Here is a 25,116-nt window from a genome sequence, read left to right as displayed (position 1 = left end):
TCTCAGTCAGAAAAGAATCAGAATGAGAATAATTATTCACATGGGAAAGGAGACTTCACAAAGTCTCTGTAAACAATAGAAGGGAAGAATACACAAAAGGAAACACTTTTAATTATCAGAAATGCATTTTTGTACATGTAATTGCTAATTATGCTGATAGCTTTATCAAAAAAATTGTTATCTTTGAAAAAGATTTGCTTGCACTTCTTAACTATACAGCGCTTTTCTTTTTTCCTTCAGTTTTTAATGAATTAATTAGGCGATCACTGTAATTACTGTTTATATTGTTGTTAATGAGCCCAAAGGCAAGCAAGCAGCACTCATCCAAATTACACTCACTAGGCACAGAGCCAAAGAGAGGTCCTAACCGGGTGGTGTGTGTGTGTGTGTGTGTGTGTATGCCTATCAATATACATGCGTATTTGTGTTTTTCCACCTACCTAATATAATAACCTTATGCATTGATAACAATTATATTTCAAGAGTGCAATACATATATACACAATACATTATCATCAGGTTATTATGTAAGGGTTTACATTTGTGTTTGGGGGCAATGTATGCTGAATCATTGCAATCTCTCTCTCTCTCTCTCTCTCTCTCTCTCACACACACACACACACACACACACACATTGCTGGCTCATAGTTACAGGGACTACGGTTTCCTGCAAAGTCCCAAGACTTGCATGTAAGACTATACTACATTCTGTCTAGGTGTAAATAAGTGTGAGTGAATATGTGAGTACATGGCACCATGCAATGGACTGTTGTGTAGTCCCACACACAGTGTATTCCCAGCTTTCCTCCCAGTTTTCCAGTATAGTTGCTGAAATCACTGCAACCCTGACCTGGAAAGTGCTTGCTGAAAAAGACGGAAGGGAAGAAGGAAGGAAGAAAGAAAGAAAGAAAGAAAGAAAGAAAGAAAGAAAGAAAGAAAGAAAGAAAGAAAGAAAGAAAGAAAGAAAGAAAGAAAGAAAGAAAGAAAGAAAGAAAGAAAGAAAGAAAGAAAGAAAGAAAGTTGTGTTAATAGAGAAAGTTTCTTAAGATTCATTTACATGAACTCCTACCTACTGGATGAAGTTTCTTAAGATTTAACAGAAATAGTGAAGTCTTTGTTGTTTTTCTAAACAATTAAACAAAAAAGTTTAGTGTTTTTCTGTGAAAACGTCAAAGTAAGTTTGTGATCTGAGAAGTAAGCTGTATGTGGGAGGATATGCCACTTTCTTAGTTTGTTAATTTGAAATGTAAATTGTATTTATAGGCTTACAATTAATCCTGTAATCATTAGATTAAAACACCTTTATTTTTTTTATAAAAGGTACCTTGAATAAAGTATAGTGTGATGCTTAGTGGATGTGTGAAGGTAGTTCAGGTCATCTGAAATGATAATGGCAAGGCAATAAAATGCCACATCTGGTTGTGTCTGCTGACAGATTTGTAGCAGTTACCTGTATGATTGAGGTCAGGGCATGTGGAAGGTACACAATAACACACACATACACACACACATGTCACAAAGCAGCAAGAAAACTGTCAGCTATTTAATTAATAGTCATTTCTGGAGCCTTCTCTCCAGATGCCAATTTAACCCAATCAGTGTAGCGGAGGGGAGCGATGTGAGAACAGAAATAAGAAAATGTGAACATGAAGAAAAAAAGAAGATAGAGGATAGAAGACATGGTACATACTAATATTGATGTGGCATTTTCTCCAAATGAAAATGTGAATTAGATTTTTTTTTTTTTCTGTGAAATATTGTGAACAGCCTCACATTTGCTTGCAGACATTTATCTAAATAGAGAGCCTAATTAATGTGTCTGGTGCCCTTATTATTCATTGAGGGGATATGCCTCAATGGGGAGAGCCAGAAAGGTCACTTTTAAACTGAAACTCATGGAAAATAATGAATACAAGCAATGACTGCTGCCTTCACAACCTTGAAGACAGTGAGCAAGTAAGATTTCCAAACTCCACAGGCTACCACCCAAGCTGAATGCTAGGTTGAATATTTGTTGTGAAATAACTTCTGAGCAGATTTTAAAGTAATGCAACATTCTCATCTCCAGTCACACGAACCAACATGCTTTATTCATATTAAGACTAATTATTTTATACTGATCTATATAAGTGGATGCCTTTTTATAGAGCATCAGTTATTTCCTCAATACTATGCGTTTTTTAAAGACAATATCTAAGTGATCATTTTTTATTTACATTTAACTATAAGCACTTATTCGTGATCACATACTGCCTGGGGTGTCTATTAGTTTATCCCCTCTGTGTACATCTATCTAAAATGTGCTCATCAAATCCTCTAAACCACATTACACTCAGATATTTCTATCTATAAGAGCCCTTTTATTATTTTATTCATAATATAGTATATGATCATTATGGCTTGTTTACCACCTGCCATGGTTTATTCCACCCAAATTTCAGCCACAGAAATGTTCAGTCATAGAAATGGAAAATGGAATGACTATTCTGTTTCTATAATGTCAACCACTGGTGATCTGATTTGTAAGCGTAAATCTCATTTTGCGACAACTCACCTGCACAGCCACCCAACTCTGTACCTTTGTGAACTTTTCAGTAATAAAGCCTTCAATTAGCTCTGGCCAATCAATACAGTAATTGCAATGAGATTCTGATGGTGTGGAATCGTTGGGTGCTGCTGCTTCATATCGATTTACTTAAAGCAATTAAACACAGTTTCTGCTGCAATGGTGCCTCAGTCCCTTGCCATCTGCTCCAAGTACACTGCAGTGAGGCTGTGCAAATGGGCAACAGGAAGTCAGGAAATGAATGGTGATAAACAAAACAGTGCAGAACATCTGTAGAACACTTACAGAACCTGCACACACACACACGCACGCACGCACACACACACACATGCACACACACACGCACACTACAAAATGTCTAGCATTTTCCTTCTTTAACTAAAGAACATGTACATAATCATTGTTCTGAATAATGCACCTGTGAAAGCAGTCTGTGAATTAGTCACACTTCAGAGCAAAACATATTGTTTTGGCCATTACTTATTGTACCTACAATTTGCAGCATTGTAGTGTGCCATTTGCTGGAGCACAATTTCTGTAAAAGGTGACAATGGTGAAAGCAGCATTCAGTGTACTACAGGGAATGTAATCTGGCTCATCATCACCACTGGCTATACTGGGCTACAGAATGATGCTGTGCACAATAGATATTGTCCGATATCGATTTTGATAGGCTTTCTCCCCCTCCAAAATGTCTTTTCCATTCTCCTGCAGGTAATCTTAATGTCTTCATATAAGGCCTGAGGTCCACTTACAAAAGAGGCACAGAGGACAAAACAATGATTTTGCAGTATATGGCCCAATCTTCTAACCACCATCTTTTGCTTTCACTGAAAAAACCCCCCACAAATGATAGACTAATTGTAATGACCTTTGGAAATAAATCCCTACCCTAGTATGTTATTTTATGGAGGGACACCTAAAACACAAAAAAGGGGAGGGGAGAATCACAAATATTATAGTACAAGAAAGGGAAAAAAACTTACTGGACATAGACTTACAGGGAAAATGTGTCCAGCAGAGACAACATTATTAATTCTGTTCAGTAAAAATATATATTTTATGTGGCCTCTTTATATTGTGCATGGTGATGCTCTATCCAGTCCTGTGTGTGTTTTCTACAGTTAATATAGACATATTAATTCAACTACAAGAATTTAGTTGACCTAATTGCAGAGTTTGGAGTTGTGATAGCAAAGTTCTGCAATGCCAGAGCATGACATAGAATAGGTCTAGTTAACTGTTTAATGTGATAATAGTCCTTCTTCTCATTAAGATACACAAGTGAAACACAAGTGAAAATCAGGCATGAACATAGGACATTGAAAGTGTGTGTACACTCTTAAATTTAGTTTCAGGACTCGTCAGTGGTGAACTTCAAATGTTCTACATTCAAGACAAATACGTATAAGGAATGAATTAAAGCCATTTAAACTGGCGGATAATTTATAGATAAGCATTGTCACCTCAATGGGCTACTTTTGTCCTGCCTTATTTACATCTTCCAGTTTTGAATTTAAATGTAAAAAATTTGAATCTATTATCAGCTTTTCAGACCGCACATCAGCCTTTTATTATACCTTTCCTAAATTTAAATCAAGCGAATATGACAGTAGTCTGCCATCCTCTGATTTAAAATCGGCATAAAACCTTAACCGGCCTACATAAAGAAGCTTTCAGAGGAACAAGCTCTCCTTTAAAGTCTTGAATAAAGCACGTTTATTAATCCTTGAGGGGAAATGTGAGGGGTGTAAAAAAGAGAAGAAGAAAGTGGAACAAAAAGCACTTTGCCTTTCTTTTTATTTCACCAAAAGCATGAGCAAGAGAGCGAAAAAAAAAAAGAGAAAATCAATTACCAGGCACACCTGAATATTATTCCCTGCACCATCCCTTCGCTCCTTCCAAAAAAAAGCTTAAATTACTCAGCAAACTTATCGCTTGCTGTGGCAAGACTGGTATTAAAGAAAACAATCAAGGCGTCAGGATTAATCTTGGACAGCCGCCTTATCTTTAACTTGCACCTTTGTTATTTTCTGATGAGCTGCTCCTTTCTGCACTGCCACATTGTGCCATACCTCACTGCCTCCTTTCTCCAGCTCCCTGGGCTGTAGCGCAGGACCTTTTCAGTTTATTAAAAAACCTTTATTTGTGAAGAACAAAGACGAGATGAAAGCAAACAATAAGGTCAAGCAATCTCCTTTCTGCCAGCACTCTGTCCTCTCACCTGATATTTGGAGCATTATCTGTGTGTGTGTTTTTGTATGTGTGTGTGTGTGTATGTGTGTGTGTTTGTGTGTGTGTGTGTGGTCCAAATGCTCTGACAGCATTCTCCTATAAGTGATTGACACACATCAACCTCTAACGGAAGACCTTTCCACTGCTTCTCCTATCAAAAGGGCATGACTGTCACTCCATGCTATAATGACAACTTGTCAAACTAAAAGCGGGACTCAACTGATATGAAATCTGCACACACACAAACACACACATGGATACACAAAGGTGTAAATGTAGAAATGTAGATTAAATAGAAATGGCAGGAACTCATGGCATCTTGAACTCTATAAACTCCATAGTTCCTCATATCCAATTCAGGCAGAAATTCCCCCATTGCAGTTCCACCACACAATGCAAAGCTCTGCGGATAGACATAGTCTTGTCTGTAATCAGGTGGAGCGTGGTGTTCTAGGTCATTCCATACCACCTTCTCTCTCTTTCTCTCTCTCTCCCCCTCCATCTCTCTGCAGTGCTCCTTCCCTCTCAAGCAAATCGAGACTAGCATCTGCAGTGACAAGTGCTCCTGTTCACCTTTTCTCTCTTATCTCCTCTGTCCCAGAGAGCTCCTTCTCTCTTTTCACCCCTCTAATCTCCACCTTCCCCTCTCTGTCCCTCGCTCCTCCTCTCCTCCCCTCTTCTCCTGCTCTGCTTCTGTATTCATCAGGTCTGGCTTGTCCATGTATGCGATGGCTCTTTTATCTGCCCCTGAGAGGAAAAGGAGAAAAAGGAGCAGTGAGCAAACTGATAAACAAATAAAGTATAAGAATAAATTTCACATTTGGTTGTGTGCTTCTTTTTTTGTTTGCAATGAGGAGGCAGTGGAGGATTTTTGTCACAGTCCATTTTCCTGACGTTTATCTGTGTCTGGTTTTACGACATTGTAAAGCTACCCCGCTGAACACTGCTGAGGAGTAGTGCTCTCTGGTTTGCCAGCCATAAGCGTTGCAGTGACTGTGTATTGTTTGATGTGTTGGCTGAAGTAAATAGAGGGTACAAACACTCGACACAGTTGTGAAACCCAGAGCAACTAACCATCTTAAAACTCAACATCAAACACTATGCTAATGCCGGGTTGCATTAGCCTAGCACAGACTACAGTAGAGTAGAGCAAGGAAGCTGTTGAATATCACACAAGCAAACACCCATGTGCTTGAGAGAAAGTGAGGAGCGCTGTGAGAAGTGTTGAGCAACAACAATAATAGAACATATTGGTTAACAAACTAATCCTTCCAGGAGTGTGTGCTGTTTGTGGGTTAAAGGGTTTTAGATCACTTAATGGAAAGTGGCCCTTGTAAAATGAATTCATCCAATCAGCTCAACACATAAACACATCTCAATTATGCAAACAGCAGAAGACAATGCTGCAGCTGGAGACAGAAAGCTCTCTGAACAATTGTCACCTGAATAGAACTCCAGTGCGGATAATGGAGCAGGACTACACAGCAAAATAAAGGTCACAAACTGAATACTGAGATAACATAATCCATACTGAGCTAACAGAAATGCTGAAAAATAGCATTCATTTTGGCTGAACTAATAAAGATTATGTGCCAGTTCTTTCTGAGTGTCTAAGAATGAGTGCAAAGAATTCAAGTAAATAATAACAAACAAAATGATGTGTGGTTAGGCCTAGAGGGGAATAATCCATAATGGAGTGGACTGACACAAGGGGCTGTTACCCTGGAGTTGATTATTCTCCAATTTTCCCTGCCCCCGAGTGTTATATTTGTCTTGTACCATAGCTACATGCCAATGACTACATTTTTTAAAAGAACATCTAATGGTTTTTATTGCATTCCTAGTTACATATAGGCCCAATGTTGTGAAACATCCACAAAACAAATGAATCCCTGCAAACATAGCAGCTATAAACTGCTGATCTTTACGCAAGGTTCATTTCTCTCTTTTTCTTCTCCCTCTTGAAAACATTCCCGGTGCCAGGAAGTTTAAAGAAACAACATCACATTTGTCTTTTTTTTTTTTTTTACACAGCTCTGACACTGTAGTCTACTTCCATGTAAAATAAACAATTACTCTTGATCATAGCTTCTTGCTGGTTATATTATAATTAAAATAGAATTATAGATTATTTTCTTTGTTAAATAAAAATTGCATTTAACAATGAGGGTTGGCTGCCATACAAGTCCCTGTGAATAGCAGTAGAAAAAGAGCATTAATATAAAAAAATATGTATATGTGATTTTTCTTGCAGGTAGGACTACTGTCAGAGTTGTGCTGTTATAAAAAATTAATCTTCTGAACAATCAAAACTGTGTAACAAACAGAACAATGTAATAGATGAACCGGTCTTGACTAATGGTATATCTTTATGCATTACAATATGGTTCAGGATATGCAATTTTAACTATTCATCACACTAACCAAAGCAAAAACAGTACAATTAAAAAGCAAATTCATGGGCCATCTAATGACTCATGTTATTTATATAACATATTATTTTTGTTAGAATTCATATGAATGGGGTCATTTTCAAAAATATTTTTTAAATAAAGCTAATCTCATCCCTGACTACTACTTTATCCATTCGTATCTTATCGTATTTGTGTAAATTCCTATAAATGTACAAGAGTCAAACACACTCTTCCTCCTGTTGGACAGCATTCATGTGGAAAGCAATGAGGAAAATTAGTCATTAGTAATATTAGTAACAGCTCATTATGCACTGCTCAGTGCCCTACACCTCTAATGCTTGCTCTGCTTGTTGACATGAAGTAAAACACATAGGATTTTTCAAACCCAAATACAGAGTTATCATTGTTACTGGTGAGGGACTGTAACAGTATGTCAAGAAGTCATTCTGCCCTCCCTGAGATGTGCCCCCCTCCAATATTTTGAGATATATTGTGAGGCATATTATCTCCCTGAATCACACCTGTGTTTCACTTCTTAATAGAACATGGGAATCAATATTACATTCTATTGCACTGAGCTACTACACTGTCTGCACTGACTGCTTCTTCACTTCATTTTGGTTTGGTTGAAACCAGCAACATGCAGAGAAAGCACCATAAAAGGCCTCTGAGTCAGTGCTGAGCAGAGATTCTCTGTATTTCAAAGTCAAGTCAAAAGTCAAAGAAGCTTTATTGTCACTTCAACCATACATAGCTGATGCAGTACACAGTGAAATGAAACAATGTGCTTCTAAATTATAAAATTATCTTCCCCTTTACATTTTATTTGCTACTGGAGATTTTTAAATCTCAGCTGAAAACGCATCTGTATACTATGAACTGCTATAGTTTTATCGGAGTTTATAATGTTACTAATATGTGTTTATGGTACTTGTCATTTTACAAGTTTCCTAATTGTGAAGCACTTTGCTCTATAAATCAAACTGAGTTGAGATGAATATCTGAATATTAATAGACATTTTAAAGACACATAGGTGTGATATTTTTAGAAAAACAGTCTAATTAAAGATGTCAGTCCAACCAACTTCCATATGAGCGAGCTAATTATTTGGCACCGCTGCCTCCTCTTACCTTTTTTTTTTAATTTCATAGACATTTGTGGCTGCAGTGCTTATTTTTTTAAATTACAAATTGCTAGACGCTCATATGGAATTCACAAACGGATGATTACAGGAGAGATTTAATTATGGGAAATGGTGACAGAGAGGTCATTCTAATTTAGCTTTGTGATGTATTTTAGCTTGTAAAATATTACAATTTCCCCAGGCCATCATTCAATCCATACTAACAAAACTAGCATTTGCAGTTATTTATCAGCATTCTGTTCTAGCTGCAATGCAATTAACTATGTAACTTCTAAATAACATTGCAAAAACTTTATTCCTAGCTATGATCTTAGATATTATCTAATTTCAATCTTTCATGATGTTTTTGGTCTACAGGAATAAAAATAACTATGTAATTACTGTATGTTAATAGAGTGCAGAGAAAGAAAGCAGGATTCGGGATCTAATGAGCTTGGTAATTCATTAATTTAAAGTAACTTACCAAGGTGTGTGTAGTAAATTTCCATCTCATTGGAATAAACATATCACAGACCCACTCCTGTCAATCATTTTAAATATGTTGCAGAGAATAAAATTTTTGTAATGTTCCTTAAACAGACAATATTATCTTTATCAATTCAGAGACCTTTGGAAGCTCCTTTTTAATCTACAAAGATGAACTGACATGTTTGTTCATTACTAAAATTAGATGGCTCGAAATGAAAAAGAAAAAACAGCAACCCTGTGTCTTGATTGTTAGTATGAGGATCTCTTAAATACAGATCTTTCTTTCTTTCCTCTTAAGTTTTAATAACCCACATTTTCAAGCCCTATATAGTAATTTGGCTTCTGTACATATTTTTTGGTTTGCATTCATCCTATCATTTAGTCATCATACACAAAAGATGAAAAAGCAAAAATGTATAAAGACTTGTCTAATGTAACATTACTGCAAGCAGAAAGCCACATATTCCTAATGGATGTTTGCAATGAACTGATTACTTAAAACCAAGGTAAACTGTGTACCTGTAACAGTCCAAGACAATGTCCCCTTATCTCCCATAAATACTGTGCTATAGTACAAATAGACTAGTGAGTAATGGACTAGTGGTAGTTTGTTAATGAAGCTCTATATGGCCAAAGGTTTTTGAACACCTGAATTGAAGACATATATCATAAGAATTTTAAGCTGTTGCTTTACAGTGTGCCTTCACTTGAATTAAAGGACCAGAACATGTTCCAGCACAAACATGTTAAATGCCCCATGCCGTCCAAGAAGAGAGGAGGTTATTATAATTGCCACAGGGATTTAACCAAATCTGATATGGCACATTCAGGTGTTATGGTCAGGTGTCCACAAACTTATGGCCATAAAGTGTATCTAGCCCAGCTAGGTGGTCTGTTCATACAGCTAGTATTTGGTATAGCTTATTAAATATTGAGAGTGACTGTGAAATTGTGCCATACTTGTGCCAGATATGGAAGTGGTCAGTTGAGCAGTGACAGTGTTTTTCACATCCTCTTTCATTCTCTGTTTTTTTTGTTGTTGTTTTTTTTTAACTGGTTTCTGCTTTCTTGCTGCCTGAGTTTTTCTATATTCTTTCCACTGACCACAAAGCTACTAGTTAGCTAACATGTTTTGCTCGCTCTCTACAGCTGCAAGCTACTCATTTTCCCCCATGTATTTTTTATACATGGATTAAGAGGTCAGCATCATGCACCTATGAGAGGTTGGCATGATTGCAAAAATGATCACTTCTTACCTTATTCTTACCTTATTTTTTACATTTTGTAACACTTCTACAAGATGATTAATCAGAACAATTATCTGCATGACACTATGATTTAGAAGGAAATCTGCCCACACCACAGGCACTATTATCTTTCTCTCCCCCTCTCAAACCTTCAAGCCCCTAACACAGTCGCTGTTAATATCCTCTGCAGGACACACTCATGAGCTTCCTGCTAACTGTCTCTTGCCTTTTGTCTGAGGGGTAATGAAGCTCCCAGCATGCATCTGTCGGGTGTCTCTGTGTTATACTCAAGCTGGTGTGTGTGTGTGTGTGTGTGTATCAGTCTGTCTGTGTGTGTAATGACCCAATATCACACACTTGCACACACCACACACCCACACCCACACCCACAAAACACACACACACACAGTGATAGACCCTTAGAAAAGAGAGAGATGAGGCAAGGGTAATTGTGATTATGGCCTTTTAATTACCGTGTATGAGGCCTCTCGGACACCTGTCTCTGCCCAGCACAGTGGGACAGCACACCTGAGGGGGGCCATATGAGTAGGTAAGTCGGCCATCAGGAGGTCTAAAAGGCTTGCTTATTACAAAACAACAACCCCCTAAATCAGCACACCGCATCTGGGACTAATGCACAGCTCACCCATATAAAGACTAAGATAGAGAGGTTATACTAAGCAAAGTGTCCTCACTGGCTTGTTTTGCCATTTGATGCTTCACTAGAGAAGCCTCTTTAAATAGTTCATGGAATATGACTACTGTGAATCAACTGAGTTTATATAGCTATTTATTTTTGCCTTGTTGAAGTCTACCACTCCATTAGGGGAAAATCATATAAGGAGAAAATTATGGTATGTACGTTATAACGCTTTGAAAATATTTTTTAGCCATTGTTTTATAGTATATAATAGATTAAATATATGTATGTATGTATTATGTGAAGTATGTATGTATGTATTTTATTATTATTATTATTATTTTTATTTATTTTTTTTTTTTTCCCTGATCTTGAATTAAGATAAACCATGGGCAAAACAATATGCTATAATAATATCCAATATCTTTGAATCTTCTAAACATACCTTTAATGTTATTTTTAAAATAGTTCTGAATATTTTTTAAAAATGGTTAAAAATGGACATAATGGATCAGAAATATGAGACATTTAAGTTTTTGTGCCATAAATAGACTATGAGATAAAGGGAAATGACTTAAAAAGAGGGCACATGGACAGTAAGCTCAAAATCACCACCACAGTGTGTGTATGCGCTGCTAGGAATAGCATCAGAATATAGAAGTCAGTAGTCAAAGTACAATGTGCTAACTGGGACTGCACAGCTGGCAATGGTCTTCTTTGTTTTTAGGTTGATCTTTCTTTCTGGCTTGTCAAATTACAACTCTCTCTCTGTCTCTCTCTCTCTCTATCTCTGCAGCTGAACACTTGAAGCCCCCCACTGTATTATGGTGTTAATAAAGGGCCAGGAGGCTCAAAGGGAGTGGCGTGTGCCACACAAAGAATAGACGGCTGCTGCCGCAGTCTTCAGCCCTCATTAACTTTTGTCTCATTGCAACAGTCATGTCCTGTTATTATCTCTTTCTCACTCTCCCGTATCTCTCCCTCTTTCTCTTTCCCCTGACACTCCTCTCTTGCTCTTTGTCTTTCTTACTCCCCAGGCTGCTTGTGTTTTCTTCCACACTCATTGGCAGAGACTGAGTCTACTCTCGTTCTGCATCACAAAGAAGTCAGCAAACGAAATCAAGAGAGAATCAAGCTTCCATGGCATCAGACCCACTTATAATAATTTTGGGGGGAGATGCATTCTTAATAATGAAATATTTTGTGTGTAGGTGAAGTGACAGCCATATTACAGAATGAATTTGTGTTTGTGGGGGGGGGCATTTGTAAGTGTACGGGTGAAATTTGGGTATATTGGTATATTTAGTGTATGTGTCTGCATGTGTTATCAAATAGAAAATATAATTTTAATTAAAAAAAGCAAAATAAAAAAAAATAGGTAGTAACACAAAACAGTTACACACAGTCCAATATATGCATGCAGTGAAGAATGAAGGAAGCAATTTGAGCGTGTATGTGTGTGCATGTGTTTGTGTAGTTACTGTACTCTTGGCTTGTTTATGTCGCTCAGTCACCACTAATGAGTGATCAGCTTTCCCAGCATGAGAGTCGTGCGGGTAATTCAGTGGCGCGCCATGTTCCCAAACGCAGGAGAGGAGCTTCATTAATGAGGAGACCTGTATAATCAAACAATTAGCGTGCCATCTGAGACCAATGCATTCCACTCATCAGTGAAGACTCGTCCCTGACCAGCATCCACTTCCTCTTCCTCACTACTCTTTTCATGAATATGCCTGACAACCTCCTCTTCCTCTAGGGCATCGGCAAGCCAAAGATCACAAAAGAACAAACTGAAAAACATTCACAGCTTCTTCTGTGCAGAGTGACTCATAACAGTGGCATAGCAGACTGACTCAGATTTTTGTCCATGGCCTAACCTCACCCAGTTTATTTTCCAATTTCATTTGTACAACCTCACACAATCTATTCCTTTTAAAAGAAAAACCCAACAACAAAATGGTTTCTTTACTATTTTATTTACATTTCATGAATGGAAGATGATTGGTAATTGTGGAATGTCTCGCATTAATTATCTGCAACATAATATTAAGCATGTTTCATAAAGACAATTTATAATGAGTACTCCGCAATCAAATGGGTAAAAATAACAGGCCTACTGCTGCAGTTGTGAATCGTTCATCATCAGCTACAGTCCACTGCCTGTTTTTTGTCCTATCACACTTACCATATAAACAATAGATGAATAATGAGTAAAGCTGGAAGAAGACATTTGACTACATGGTCTACGATAGTAATTTAGTATTAGCAATGAAACACCCTCAAATCTTTTGAATAATACATGGAATTGGGAAGGTTTGATGTTTCTGTAATCATAATGGATTACATTTTGCAAAGTATACAAGCCACCTCATTATTTTCAGAATATAGATGATCCCTGGATGTCGCCACATCACATATTACCTCATCCAGAATAGGGATCTGGTTATATGAAGAATTTTCTGAGCTCATGAATAATACATGACTCTCAGCTGTCTAAGCATATTAGGAATGGCCCTGAATGGCTGATGAGATTTACATGGTGCAAATAAAGCCCAGGGTTACTGAAGGGGCCATATTAGACCTAATCTAACTAGAGTGCAAGTGAAAATATATTAATAAATATCTCCACATTGAAATAAATAAATAACAAAGATTATTGGGCTGGTGAGTATGCACATGAGTGGGCGTGAGGATGTCATGCAGGCAGAGAAGAAAATTAGGTTCTCTATCTGCAGTCTTATATTTTTGGTTAAAGCTTTGCTGATCCTTTTTAATAGCTTGTTTTTTTATGCAATCTTCGTAGTTTTATATGTTCTGTTTCACATAGAAGATTTTCTTGCTGTAGGGACTATTAGTTATTAGTATTATTACACACACACACACACACACACACACATATGCACATATATGTATATATTTATATATATAGTGTTTGTGTGTATGTGTGTGTATATATGTGGATTTTCTTGCTGTAGGGACAACACCCACATGCACACACACACACCCACACACATATGTATGTGTATATATATATATATATATATATATATATATATATATATATATATACTAAATGATGGCAGATGATACTACTAGCCAGAACCCCTCTGTGTCAGCACAGATGCTGTCAGATGAATCAGCATAAATTAGCACTGACTACACCTTTCTAATAAACTACAGCTACACAGCTGATCCATGTGGTGGGGGATGCCACAGACACAAATCCACAAGGAGACCCAGTTAGGTTCCCCTGGTAATTAGCAAATTGCACAGAGTACTTTGGTCAATTATTCAAATCTCTCTCTCTCTCTCTCTCTCTCTCTCTTTCTCTTTCTTGCTCTCACTCTCTCTCTCTCAAGAAAAATCTATGGTATACATTGCAGTGTTTTTGAGTAATTGACATTGCTAGCATTGCAGCTGTAACGATTCAGATCCAATCTCCTTAATTGCCATAATTCATCTTTACCTTAATTTTACTTTTAAAATGGATATTGCTAAATATGCTAACGCATGTGTGAGGACAGACACACACACCCTGGCACTGCTGTCTCCCAAAAAACAGAATGAGTTTGCTTTGTTCGGACAGACACAGCACAGCAGTTGTGTTTATGTCTAGTCACAACACTCTTCATTTCAAGGCCAATTCTCACTCATCTTCAGCTATGCTTGGATCTGCTCTGTTTATATGAGCTTGTGATCCTAAGATGTTGTCGTGATATGGAGGGCATCTTAGCTGAATGTAGACTTTAAAATTTTATGAGTAATATTAAAAACCATTGCATTTTTTTGTTGTTTTACTAATTATGCGTTAACCTAATGACTCCATTTACAAGCAGTCTGGCATATATAAAAGACAAAGGAATGCCGGTCACTTATATTTTACTGGAATTCTAATCACTTTTTACTCATATTTGATAATTCTTTGTTTATAATCTCTCTCTCTCTCTCTCTCTCTCTCTCTTTGTATTGTGGACTGTGAACAAGGTTATGTCTGGTCTCAGAGCTCACCATTTGCTTTAGCTACAGTATGAGGCCATTAAGCAGCACAGTGAGAGATTGGAGGAGTGAGTCTCATTTCTCATTATAGCTGCCACCAGCTCCAGGGACCTTTCATTTCCTCTACCCAAGCATGCTAAGGGTGAGGGAGGGATAGAAAGAGAAAGATGAAGAGAGAGACTCTGATAGAGATTAAGAGATTAATAGAGAAAAAGGGAAACAAGGAAAGATAGCAGTTGAAAGAGAGGGACAGAAGTGGAGAGAGAGAGACAGACAGACAGAGAGAGAGCAAGTGGGTTAGTCTAAGTGGTGGAGATTGCTACAGTTCTCCTGCTTTTGAGATATGGTCCACAAATATCACACGCCTGCCATAGAAACTGTCGCCATGCCACAGTGCCAAGCCACCCACTGCCGTTTTTGTGCGAGAGAGAACAGAACAGCTGGCACCTCCGCAACCTCTTTACCTGCTCAAATAAAGAGAGGATTACACCCCGAGCCACCCAGCCGTCTGTCTGTTTACCCTGTTGGCACCAGAAGAATCGCAGGAAAACACTGTTATACTGAATAAGCAATGGGATGGATATACTTGCTTCAAGAGCAAACATTTTTGAATCAAAAAGCCAATTTTTGGTTATAAACTAGTCCAGCATTGTCTGTGGATCTGTGGACTTTGGATCAGTGGAGTCGTGAAGTTTGATTAATGCTACAATGCTTCTGTCATGCTATAAATCTTTGTAGACAGAACAAAAACATAATTTCCTAATCCAGAAGCATGAAGGAGTGTTGCGTGCCTTTAGCTATGTTTCATCATTCAGAAATCAGAACAAACAATTCATGCAGAGGGATAGTCAGATAAACGAACTGCTCAGTATGGAACTTCATCAATCAAACTGGCAATGATGTTAAATGGATGTAGATGGAATTAAACATCAAAATGGGACCACATTTACCAAGTGAAATACACCGTTATTATTATCATGGGCCATTATTTCTAAAACAAACAAAATGATTATCTATTACATAAATTAAGTTATGTAAATAATCAACGTATGTGTTAACAGTTCCATACCGTTTATGTGTTTTCTGTGTTTTCAGTTTTATGTTGTTTTTTGAAAGAAAAGTAATGTTGACAGATTTTTCTTTATTATTGCTTTTTTTTTTAAAGTAAATATTTCTCATTATTAACTGTTTATGAGCAGCTCTCTGGTTTATTCCCCATATTGTGTAAAGTGACTATCTTTAATGCTGCTAAAATGAGGAGCAGTCTGGAGGTCCTGACAGGCCAAGGGAGTCAGTGGTAAACAGACAGTGGGATGTTATTGCTTTTGCTGCTGGCCATATCATGGCAACACACAAAAAGTCATACTCTCAGAAGCTGACCATCTGGTCATTAATCCCTCAGTGACTGAAAAAAAGCAGCTCCTCAACAGGAACATATTAACATGGGAATTAGATAGCAAATTAATCAGTCTGATCTGCATATTAAAAGGTGACAGGTATTGCTTTTACACCATAGGTGCACAATAATCTGGGGGAAAAAACAGCTAATCTTAAGACTAATCATCAAAATCTAATAGTTCGGTGCAAAAAGAACCCCAAACATAATATATTTTAGATATATATTTTAGTCTTAGTGAACTAATATTTACACCAGTACACTGTTACGCAATTTATTTCAACAGGAATTTATAAAGGTAACTAGTAGAGATCTTCATGGTTCAGATAGATAGATAGATAGATAGATAGATAGATAGATAGATAGATAGATAGATAGATAGATAGATAGATAGATAGATAGATAGATAGATAGATAGATAGATAGATAGATAGATAGATAGATAGACAGAAAGGCATACTCAGACATGGTTCTTTATAATAGTCTAATATGAAAGTGATACAACTCTAAATGCCAGAAACATTTACCTGTATTGTCACCATGTTTGCAAAGGAAAATCTTAAGAGGTGGATTTGTTTATTAAGAAAGACCTGTTTCCTAACTCAATATTCACAATACATAAACAGGGGAGCTCATGTATCATCCCAGGCTGCAAAATGGCATTTGCCTGACAGCAATCCCCACAGGCAATCTCTGCATTCACCGGGAATATAATTTCTGATCTAATTTCAGAATTGCATATCAGCAATAAATTAATCTTTCTCACAGCAGCTGTTCTTGGATTAAAACATTTAAGTTATTATGTAGCTTCATACTAAGCTGTTTCCCGCTGGATTGATACGAGAAAAGAAAAATTACAAAAGAGAAAGTAGAAGTTCCACACTTATGTTCACAACGAACCTATCCCATAGGCACCATGCCAAAAGACCTGTAGCTTCAGTTCTGCCACATTGCTCTGGCATTTACCGTGACATATTGCCTGTGTGATCATGGCAGCTTGGGGTCATGTTTGTCCTCCATGGCTGGCATCCCATCCCAGCTGCAACAGAGCCAGAACCCTTGCTCTCCTCTCTAATCACTTGTTCTCAGGGGATGGATGGATGAATTGAGAGGGGGTGGAGGAGAGGCATTTTGGATGTGAGAGAAAAGCCTGGCATGGGATGTAGAGCTCATTTCTGTAATTCATCCCCCTGGAGCTGGCACAGACTGCATGTAGCCCATTCCTCCATGTTCCCCTCTTTTGTTCACCATCTTTCCTCTCTTTTATTTTTTCTCCTTTGTGATGTTCTTTCATTTCCTTTTCGCATTTGTTTATATCACAACAACATATTGGCTGAAGAGTACACAGACTTAAACTAATCTAGATAAAGGGGATATTTTACACATGCACCCAGACTTACAAATTAGCTGATTATGAGACTTACTTGCATATGCATTATAGAAATTTTGTTATCATTCTTTACATACATTTCCTCAAGGCTCTGTTATTAAACAGACTCTCTGTTCAATATCAACATCTGCAAAATCTATACAACATATGCAAAATCTGTGAAGAAGAAAAAATAATCTCTTTTTTCCCTAAAAATCCTTTTTTGAAAGATCTATTCAGCCATGATACTGATGGCATTTTGGTCATTTTCCACTATCAGTATATTCCACATAATATTCCTGATGGCAAAAATATTTTCACTCTGTGTCACCAAAATTGGTTATCAATCAATCAATCAGTCAAAAAAATCTGACTATAGTTCTATTTATAAATAATCTGTATGGCATCTTTACATAAAATAGTGTACATTAGTGATAAATATCCCCCTTGGACCATTTTTTTATGAATCAGATTTGTTCTATTCACTTTCATACTAAATCTGGACCAGCTATGTGCAACTATGTGAAACTCATCACATTTGGATTCAGAACTAAACCTGCAGGCTTTGTTAGAAAAACACCGCACACAGAGGAGCATCTAGACCAGGTTAATTTTTTAAAAAAAAGCAATGGGCTGAAGCATTCACTGAAAAATCCTATTACATTTTGGAATAAAATAGTTATTCAAGTTGCATTTATTGTAGATTTTCCTTTTTTACTTGCAGGAACCTAGACTTAATGCATCTGGAATGACTCTATTTAAAATGACAGACTATGCTTGATCTTATTTTCTGTGTAGTGCCTATATTTGTTCAAATTTGTACATTTATACATCTTTACAAATGACATGTTTAACATTTAACGCACACTCAAACACATTCAGAGTGTTTGAATGTGTGCTTATGGTGCCCTTCATGACTAGGGGTTCTGGATCCACTGTGACCCCTGATTAGGAGAAAACACTTGAAAGTGAATTAATAAATCAGCACCATCATTTTGTCAGATACAAAGATTGTTGTTGTTGATGATATTGCTGAACCTTGCACAAAGTTGCTGGTTCAGTCACATTCATATAACTGCAGGGGTGAAATATAGACCCAAAAGAACCCCAATCTGTATATCTATCTGTAAATATCTATTATCATTATTATTATTATTATTATTATTATTATTATTATTATTATTATTATTATTATTATTATTATTATTAAGTTATATATATAACTTAATAGTATATTGTGTCTTAATTTGTGTTCTTTTACATTTTTGTGTCTTCTTATCATTAGTGGTAACAGGGCTATTGTCTGTTAACGAATTCTGTCTAGTAATATTCAGAATTTACAAGTCTCTTTCAGTCTTAAAAATGACTTTAATATCTATTTTTTTTTCATTAACTGTCACATTTCAATATTTTACCTGCTTCTGTATACACCATTCAAAGATCTGTGATATTTGCTAGCTCTAAGGCTCTTGCATGTGTTTATGAGAGTGCCTGTAGCAGGCATTGTACACTAATAGGTGCTTTAAATAGCACCAATTAGCCAGAAGCCTGAGGTGTTCAATCACTCAGGGGCTATTAGCCTGTAATCAGGTGGTGTCCAAGACCCTGCATATTTTTGTCCTTCTCTCCACCATACACCCTCACCATTCCTCTGTCAGGGGTAGAAGTAATTAAAAAGGAAAAAAATATCCTCTCTGCTTTAAAGTGCATAGTTGACATGGTAAAGGCATGTGCAGGATTGGCATGTGTAATTTGATGTAAATGAGAGCAAACTGTCAAAACCATTTTGACTATAGTGTAAAATATTCTGTCCCTATGCCTTGCACTCTCCTGTTTGTGTCTTTTGCATTCACACCACTATAATTTGATCATGTTGTTACAGAAAATGAATAAATAAATACGTTGAAAAAAACAGTGCATGCGTGCATAATAAAGTGTAATGGAAATATTCTGTCAGGCAACCAAGAAGACACCATAACCATATTCATATTTCAATAAGGTGTCTGGATCATCCTTTCTGTTATATTTGCAGTATACACACATGCATGCACACATACACACATTCACACACCTGTTCAAACAATCATCGACTTTACAACAGCAAACCTGGCCTGCTTGCTAAAAACAATGTTCGCTGAAAACATTTCCAAGCTGTTGATCTCGGTGTGACGGCTGCTCTGTGGCAATTGACCAGCAAGGCTCCGAAGCCTGTTCTTATCTTACAGGATGTGATCATTTCCCACGATCCCACTCTTCAGTATACACAAGCAGACAGAACGCCACCAGAGAGAGCGAGACAGATGCAGTCAGGTGTGCCAGCCTCAAACAAAGAGACAGGCTCATAAATGGTCCTATACATACACAAGTTGATTTCATTAAATAATACACCATTTCACATGACCATATTTTGCCTGAAAACAAAAAAAATTAAATTGCTGCAGTGACTTTGGGAGACTGACTAAACAGAGAAACTAATTCGGATTTATATTATTAGTACTAGTGAATTGTGAATTTTATAAATAAGTGATTAGGTTTGTGGTGTCGCTTACAAGATTAAAAGATACATGGTAGATATTCATTAGCATAAATTAGATAACGGATGTCTAGATATCGTCTATGAAATCTATGAAATCCCCAGTACTCTTTGATAAGACGAACAAACCCAATGATGAAAACCAGTATCTCACTACAATATAGTTTCTTCAGTGACTAGGAGATGCTGTATCATACCTGTTTTATTTTTTTATTAATCATTTTCAATTCTTTCTTACACCTAATGTTTGAAAACCTGAAAATATTCATGTCAATGATTCTGTGGTCACTGTGTATAAAAAGATAACTGAAGCAATATCACAACATTTGATTACCAGGACTGTTTAATTACGATAATATGAATGACGTATTTATTGTACTATGTTGCAATAATGTGTTTATGTTTCAGAAGGTGAACAGAGTGAAAAAATCCACCTTTCCTAACATTCAGATCCTGGAACAGATCATTCCAATAGAGGGCACAATTGAGAGCGAGAGAGAGAGAGAGAGAGAGAGAGAGAGAGAGAGAGAGAGAGAGAGAGAGAGAGAGAGAGAGAGAGAGAGAGAGAGAGAGAGAGAGAGAGAGAAAGAAAAAAACCCGCAAACCCAACAGCTCGCACCATGCATTTCAACAGAATTAAATACAATGCTATACTTTAATCATGCAGTTCCAGGAGCTAATGCAAAGTGACGTAATGCAAAGAATTCATATTGTGCATTTCCAGTGGTAAAATAATTGAGTGGCAAGAGCTAATATGATGAAAATAAAAAGCCTTATGTTAGGGGTATTTTGTATTATTTCTGTATGTGCAAAAAATATATATATTAAATATATATTATTAAACTACTGTGGCATTACAGAGATGGACATCACAGTGTTTAAGAAGAGAATGGAAAAAAATTGGTATAGTATAATTGTATGCATGTGTGTTTTTATTTAAATAAATATGATATTTTGATGATTATGGAACACAAATTCATGTAACCAAATGCATCTAAAAGCCAGAACTGGAATTTTAATTACAAGCTGCTTTATATCAGGAGGCCCACTATTGCCTGAACAAGATTTAACACTTAACAGCATTTAGGATTTTGTCAATTTAGTTCACTAATGTATGGAATGGGACAGTGATGTCCCACTGACACCAGATCATTCATAAAAGAGCAAATATGTTTTTAATGGATTCTGTTTATACTGTATGTGCTGTTTCACACCAGCATAACCACATGACAAATTTGTACAAATTCATACTAACAATGGCAACAGCAATTTCACAGAAATGCAGCTCTAAGAAAGGTGAAAACACTTACTGCACATCTAACCCTAATTTTAACCTGTGGTATCTTGAGAAGTGCAAACTGTAACAAATGTGAGGGCAAGAGGAAAGAATTATGACATTAAAGTGCTCATATATTTTGTGTGCAGAAATGAATAAAATCAAATCTATTCAAAATAAAAACCAGAGCGTACCAGGAAATAGTAGTAAAATATTTTTTTCCAGACCGAGTCTTCCTGGTTAGCTTGGAAATTGTACTATGAAGTCTAACTAAATTTACTCTGCATAACACTATATACTTGCTATTCTTTTGAAACAATTGAATATATTTAGTTATTTACACATTATTCCAATCCTTGATTCCTATTTGTAAAAAAAAAGTAATAATAAAAAAAATAATTTTAAATGGCATGCAAAATGTGAAGACTTTTAATAACTGTGCATAATTCACATCTTTACAGAATGTACGTAATCACGACAGAGGAAAGCATAATTTGCTTTATGATGTGAGATCTTTATTAGCAGAACAATCATGTATTTTTTTTCACTACACTTATGGAAAACACAATATTTACAAAACAAAAGCTTTCAATAAAAATATCTTATAATTACAATAGCATATAGATATTTTCTTACACATACAATTATAGAACATCCTATTTTTATATTTACAGGATTATTTGTCAACATGTATTTTTTTTTTCTTTACAATATTAAACAATTCAATTGCAGAGAAATCTCTGTTTAAAACAAATCATCTATTTTTAACAATAGATGTCAATATTTTAACTTTCAATGTTACTTTCAATGTACTGTAAAGCTTTACAGTGTGACGTTTCTTAGTAAAAATTAAACAAGATTTTTCCTGGTATGGTCAATTACCATTAAGGAAATATGAGAGAGAGAGAGAGAGAGAGAGAGAGAGAGAGAGAGAGATTCTTTATCCTTTATCCAAATTCAGCATTTCCTTCACTGACAGATAAAAGAGTGAACGGAGAAGAAGACTGGCTGCCTCAGCCATTACTGACAGTTAACACTGAAATGTTTATAAATTATGGTTTAGAAGCCATTAGTTTCAGAACTGCTTTGCAATCCCACGTTGGGCCTGGTGTGTGTTGGATTCGCTGCCAAAGCTTGGCTTGGCTTTGGATGGGCTCACTGCACACCTGTGAGAAGCGAATGAATAGAGGGGGTGTGTGAACGGCATGTTGCAGACTGACTGGCGCCACCGACAAAACAGAGAACACGCTTGATCAACAACCCAAAACAAACCGGCTCAGACAACAAGCATCGCAGTCCACAGCTCCTAGCCTCTCTGTCCACATACAAACACACACACACAAATATGCAAGCACACACACACACACAGCTGCAGTCAAACCAGTCTGGATACTTCACCTTCGAGCCACTGATTTAACCCTCCGTTAGTGAGATTGCTACACTAGGGACAGTTATTGCACAAAGTACAGCTGCAGCCGAGTGCCACCAGTGCTCAAATATCCTACAGTGCAGCCACTACTAGATATAGTACACTCTGTTGCACAGAATACAATCTTCAGATTCAGTTAATGATAGCTGCTATCAGTAGTCATGATTAAATATCAATGCACCTTTATCTTAATGTCATATTTGTCTCTATCCTGTTTCTTGCTGTGCAAAGCTGTTTTTAGAACTGAATGTAAAATTAGTGTTATTACAGCAAATTCTCATACAGGGATTTATTCATAACACTTTTTCTGTCACAGGTTTAAACTTGTTCCTGAAATTAGCTCATAGTTCATAGATGGTGAATTTCTCAGCATGTGTACAGTATGTTGGACTGTTGAGGAAGCTAACAGCTCAGTTAGAAAAATGATCTCACAGTAAAATCTGAGTTTAAACTAAATGAAATTTTTTTTTGGGAGATTCTGGTTCTGGTTGTTCTCCTGAAACAGGCTATTGTAAAGTCTACTCTAATTCACTACGCATTATGGGAATGCTTTCAAAATTTTCTGTCCTGCCAGCCACCTCCCCTTTTTTTTAACACACTGTATATATGTATCATTGCATTACTGTGAATAATACTACCATGATTATCAACTGGTTACTGATACTAGAAAAGTCAACCCATTCCCTCTGATAAGAAAACATACGTGCAACTACATTCAGTATTGGCAAATAATATACTCACCACTGCGATATGCTGCAGTTTAGCGGCACAAAATCGTGTCCTCCTGCTTATTGACAACTGGTGTCCTCTGAAAACAGGTAAATAGGTAAACAGGTAAACAGGTGCACTCTTACTGTTCTCTCACATAGAAAGGCCACAATATTTAAACAAGATGCCTTATTCCTGCGTATGCTCCCTGCTCTAAATAAACTACTTTTTTATTCCGTTAACAGCATGAACAATGGACATGGGTCATGCGTTAAAACCGGACAAAAGAGAAAAAGAAAGAAAACGCACAGGCCGCTTGCAGGTTGCACGCGTTCAGCGCGATGTGGTGCGTGAGGCGACGTAAATAAATTAAAAAAAAAAAAGCTTTACAGGATGGACATGAAGCTGGATGCACATCACACAGTGCTACAGCAGAACAATGTGGTTTAGGACAAAGCCGGAGCGCGCAGGCTGCAGGCTGCTCACCTGCTCTGTGTTGAGGACGGAGAGCGGGGTGCGGATGGAGCTCCGCAGCCACGTCCCGCTGTGTTCGCTGTGCTCGCTGCGCTCGAGCGCCAGCTGCAGGTCCAGGATGTAGTCGATGACGTGCTGCAGGATCTCCACGCGGCTCACGCGCCGGTGCTGCGGGATGGTGGGCACCAGGCGCTTCAGCCGGCTGTAGCAGTCGTTCATGTCGTGCTGCAGGCAGCACAGATCCGGCTCGGCCGAGAGTTCAGCGCAGCTGCACGAGTCCCTCCGGGCCCGAGGCAGAATGGTAGCCTTCATCTTCTCATTCAAGGTAAATATTGCAAAAAAGAAAAAAGAAAAAAAGAGAAGAAAAAGAAATAGGAAAGCGTCAGCTCGCGTCACGCTTATCGGTATGGAAATAGCACAGAACTACAGGAACATGAGAAGAGACAGGAATCGTTATTCTTCTGCCATTCTCTAGCTCCATTCACTCAGGCGCGGGCCGTCTGGAGCCGATGTGTCTCCGCTGTACATTTATAAGAGAGAAAAAGGAGGCGGCGCCGCCACGCGCGCGCGCGCACACACACACACACACACACACTCCTGGAGAAGAAGGCGCTCAATCACAGCGCTCCCCCCATGAGAGTGATGGAGCACGGAGACCTGGAACAAGGCGGGTCTCTAAACTGCGGTGGGTCTCTAGCACACGGAGTGAGACAGGGTGGATACGTGTGTGTGTGTGTGTGTGTTGGTGGGTGGGTGGGTTCGGTCTGTGTGTCGGGGTGTGTGTGTGCTTATGTATGGTTAAGTTCACGGACCAGTTGCTTATGCTAAAAAGTGGACAAACATGTAACATTTTAATGGTAGGTATTAACTCCTTATAATACGTAGACCCAAAATTCTGCAAACTGTGTTACTTTCTATAGATAGATAGATAGATAGATAGATAGATAGATAGATAGATAGATAGATGTGTGTATGATTCCCTATTTTAATTCATATATTCATACATAATCAATATTATTTCATTTTTTAAAATAATTTTCAGTATCAAAGGGTGTTTATCGATGCATGTTAGTTAGGAGCGATTAAGTCAAATCAAATGACTGACTGCTGTAACCTCAGCAACAAAACAAAAATGAGTTTCTCCACACTTTGCCCTGATGGATTTCTCCCTCTTTTTGGCAACTGGTTTGCTTCCCACAGAAGACAGAGAAGTGCCAACT

At 37.4% G+C, this 25,116-nt stretch overlaps 1 protein-coding gene across 3 annotated transcripts; it reads right to left on the bottom strand.

Moving 5' to 3' along the window:
* On the bottom strand, nt 1–24,414 carry id4 (inhibitor of DNA binding 4). 3 transcript variants are annotated; one of them, XM_058388473.1, is made up of 3 exons: nt 23,909–24,414; nt 23,456–23,522; nt 1–864 (listed from the first exon to the last, which is right to left on the bottom strand). In XM_058388473.1, the coding sequence occupies exons 1-2, from the start codon at nt 24,206–24,208 to the stop codon at nt 23,475–23,477; spliced, it is 348 nt and encodes a 115-aa protein (XP_058244456.1). In that variant the 5' UTR covers nt 24,209–24,414; the 3' UTR covers nt 1–864; nt 23,456–23,474. The 3 variants fall into 3 exon arrangements, with proteins under 3 accessions (XP_058244456.1, XP_058244367.1, XP_058244282.1); XM_058388384.1 differs by lacking the exon at nt 1–864 and adding an exon at nt 4,381–5,548; XM_058388299.1 differs by lacking the exon at nt 1–864 and adding an exon at nt 21,898–22,451.
* Nucleotides 24,415–25,116: the final 702 nt, after the last annotated feature.

The sequence above is a fragment of the Hemibagrus wyckioides genome, linkage group LG01 (assembly GCF_019097595.1).
Source record: "Hemibagrus wyckioides isolate EC202008001 linkage group LG01, SWU_Hwy_1.0, whole genome shotgun sequence".
Taxonomy (NCBI): domain Eukaryota; kingdom Metazoa; phylum Chordata; class Actinopteri; order Siluriformes; family Bagridae; genus Hemibagrus; species Hemibagrus wyckioides.
The sequence above is the reverse complement of the archived record's forward strand: the minus strand, read 5'-3'. Positions and strand labels throughout refer to the sequence as shown.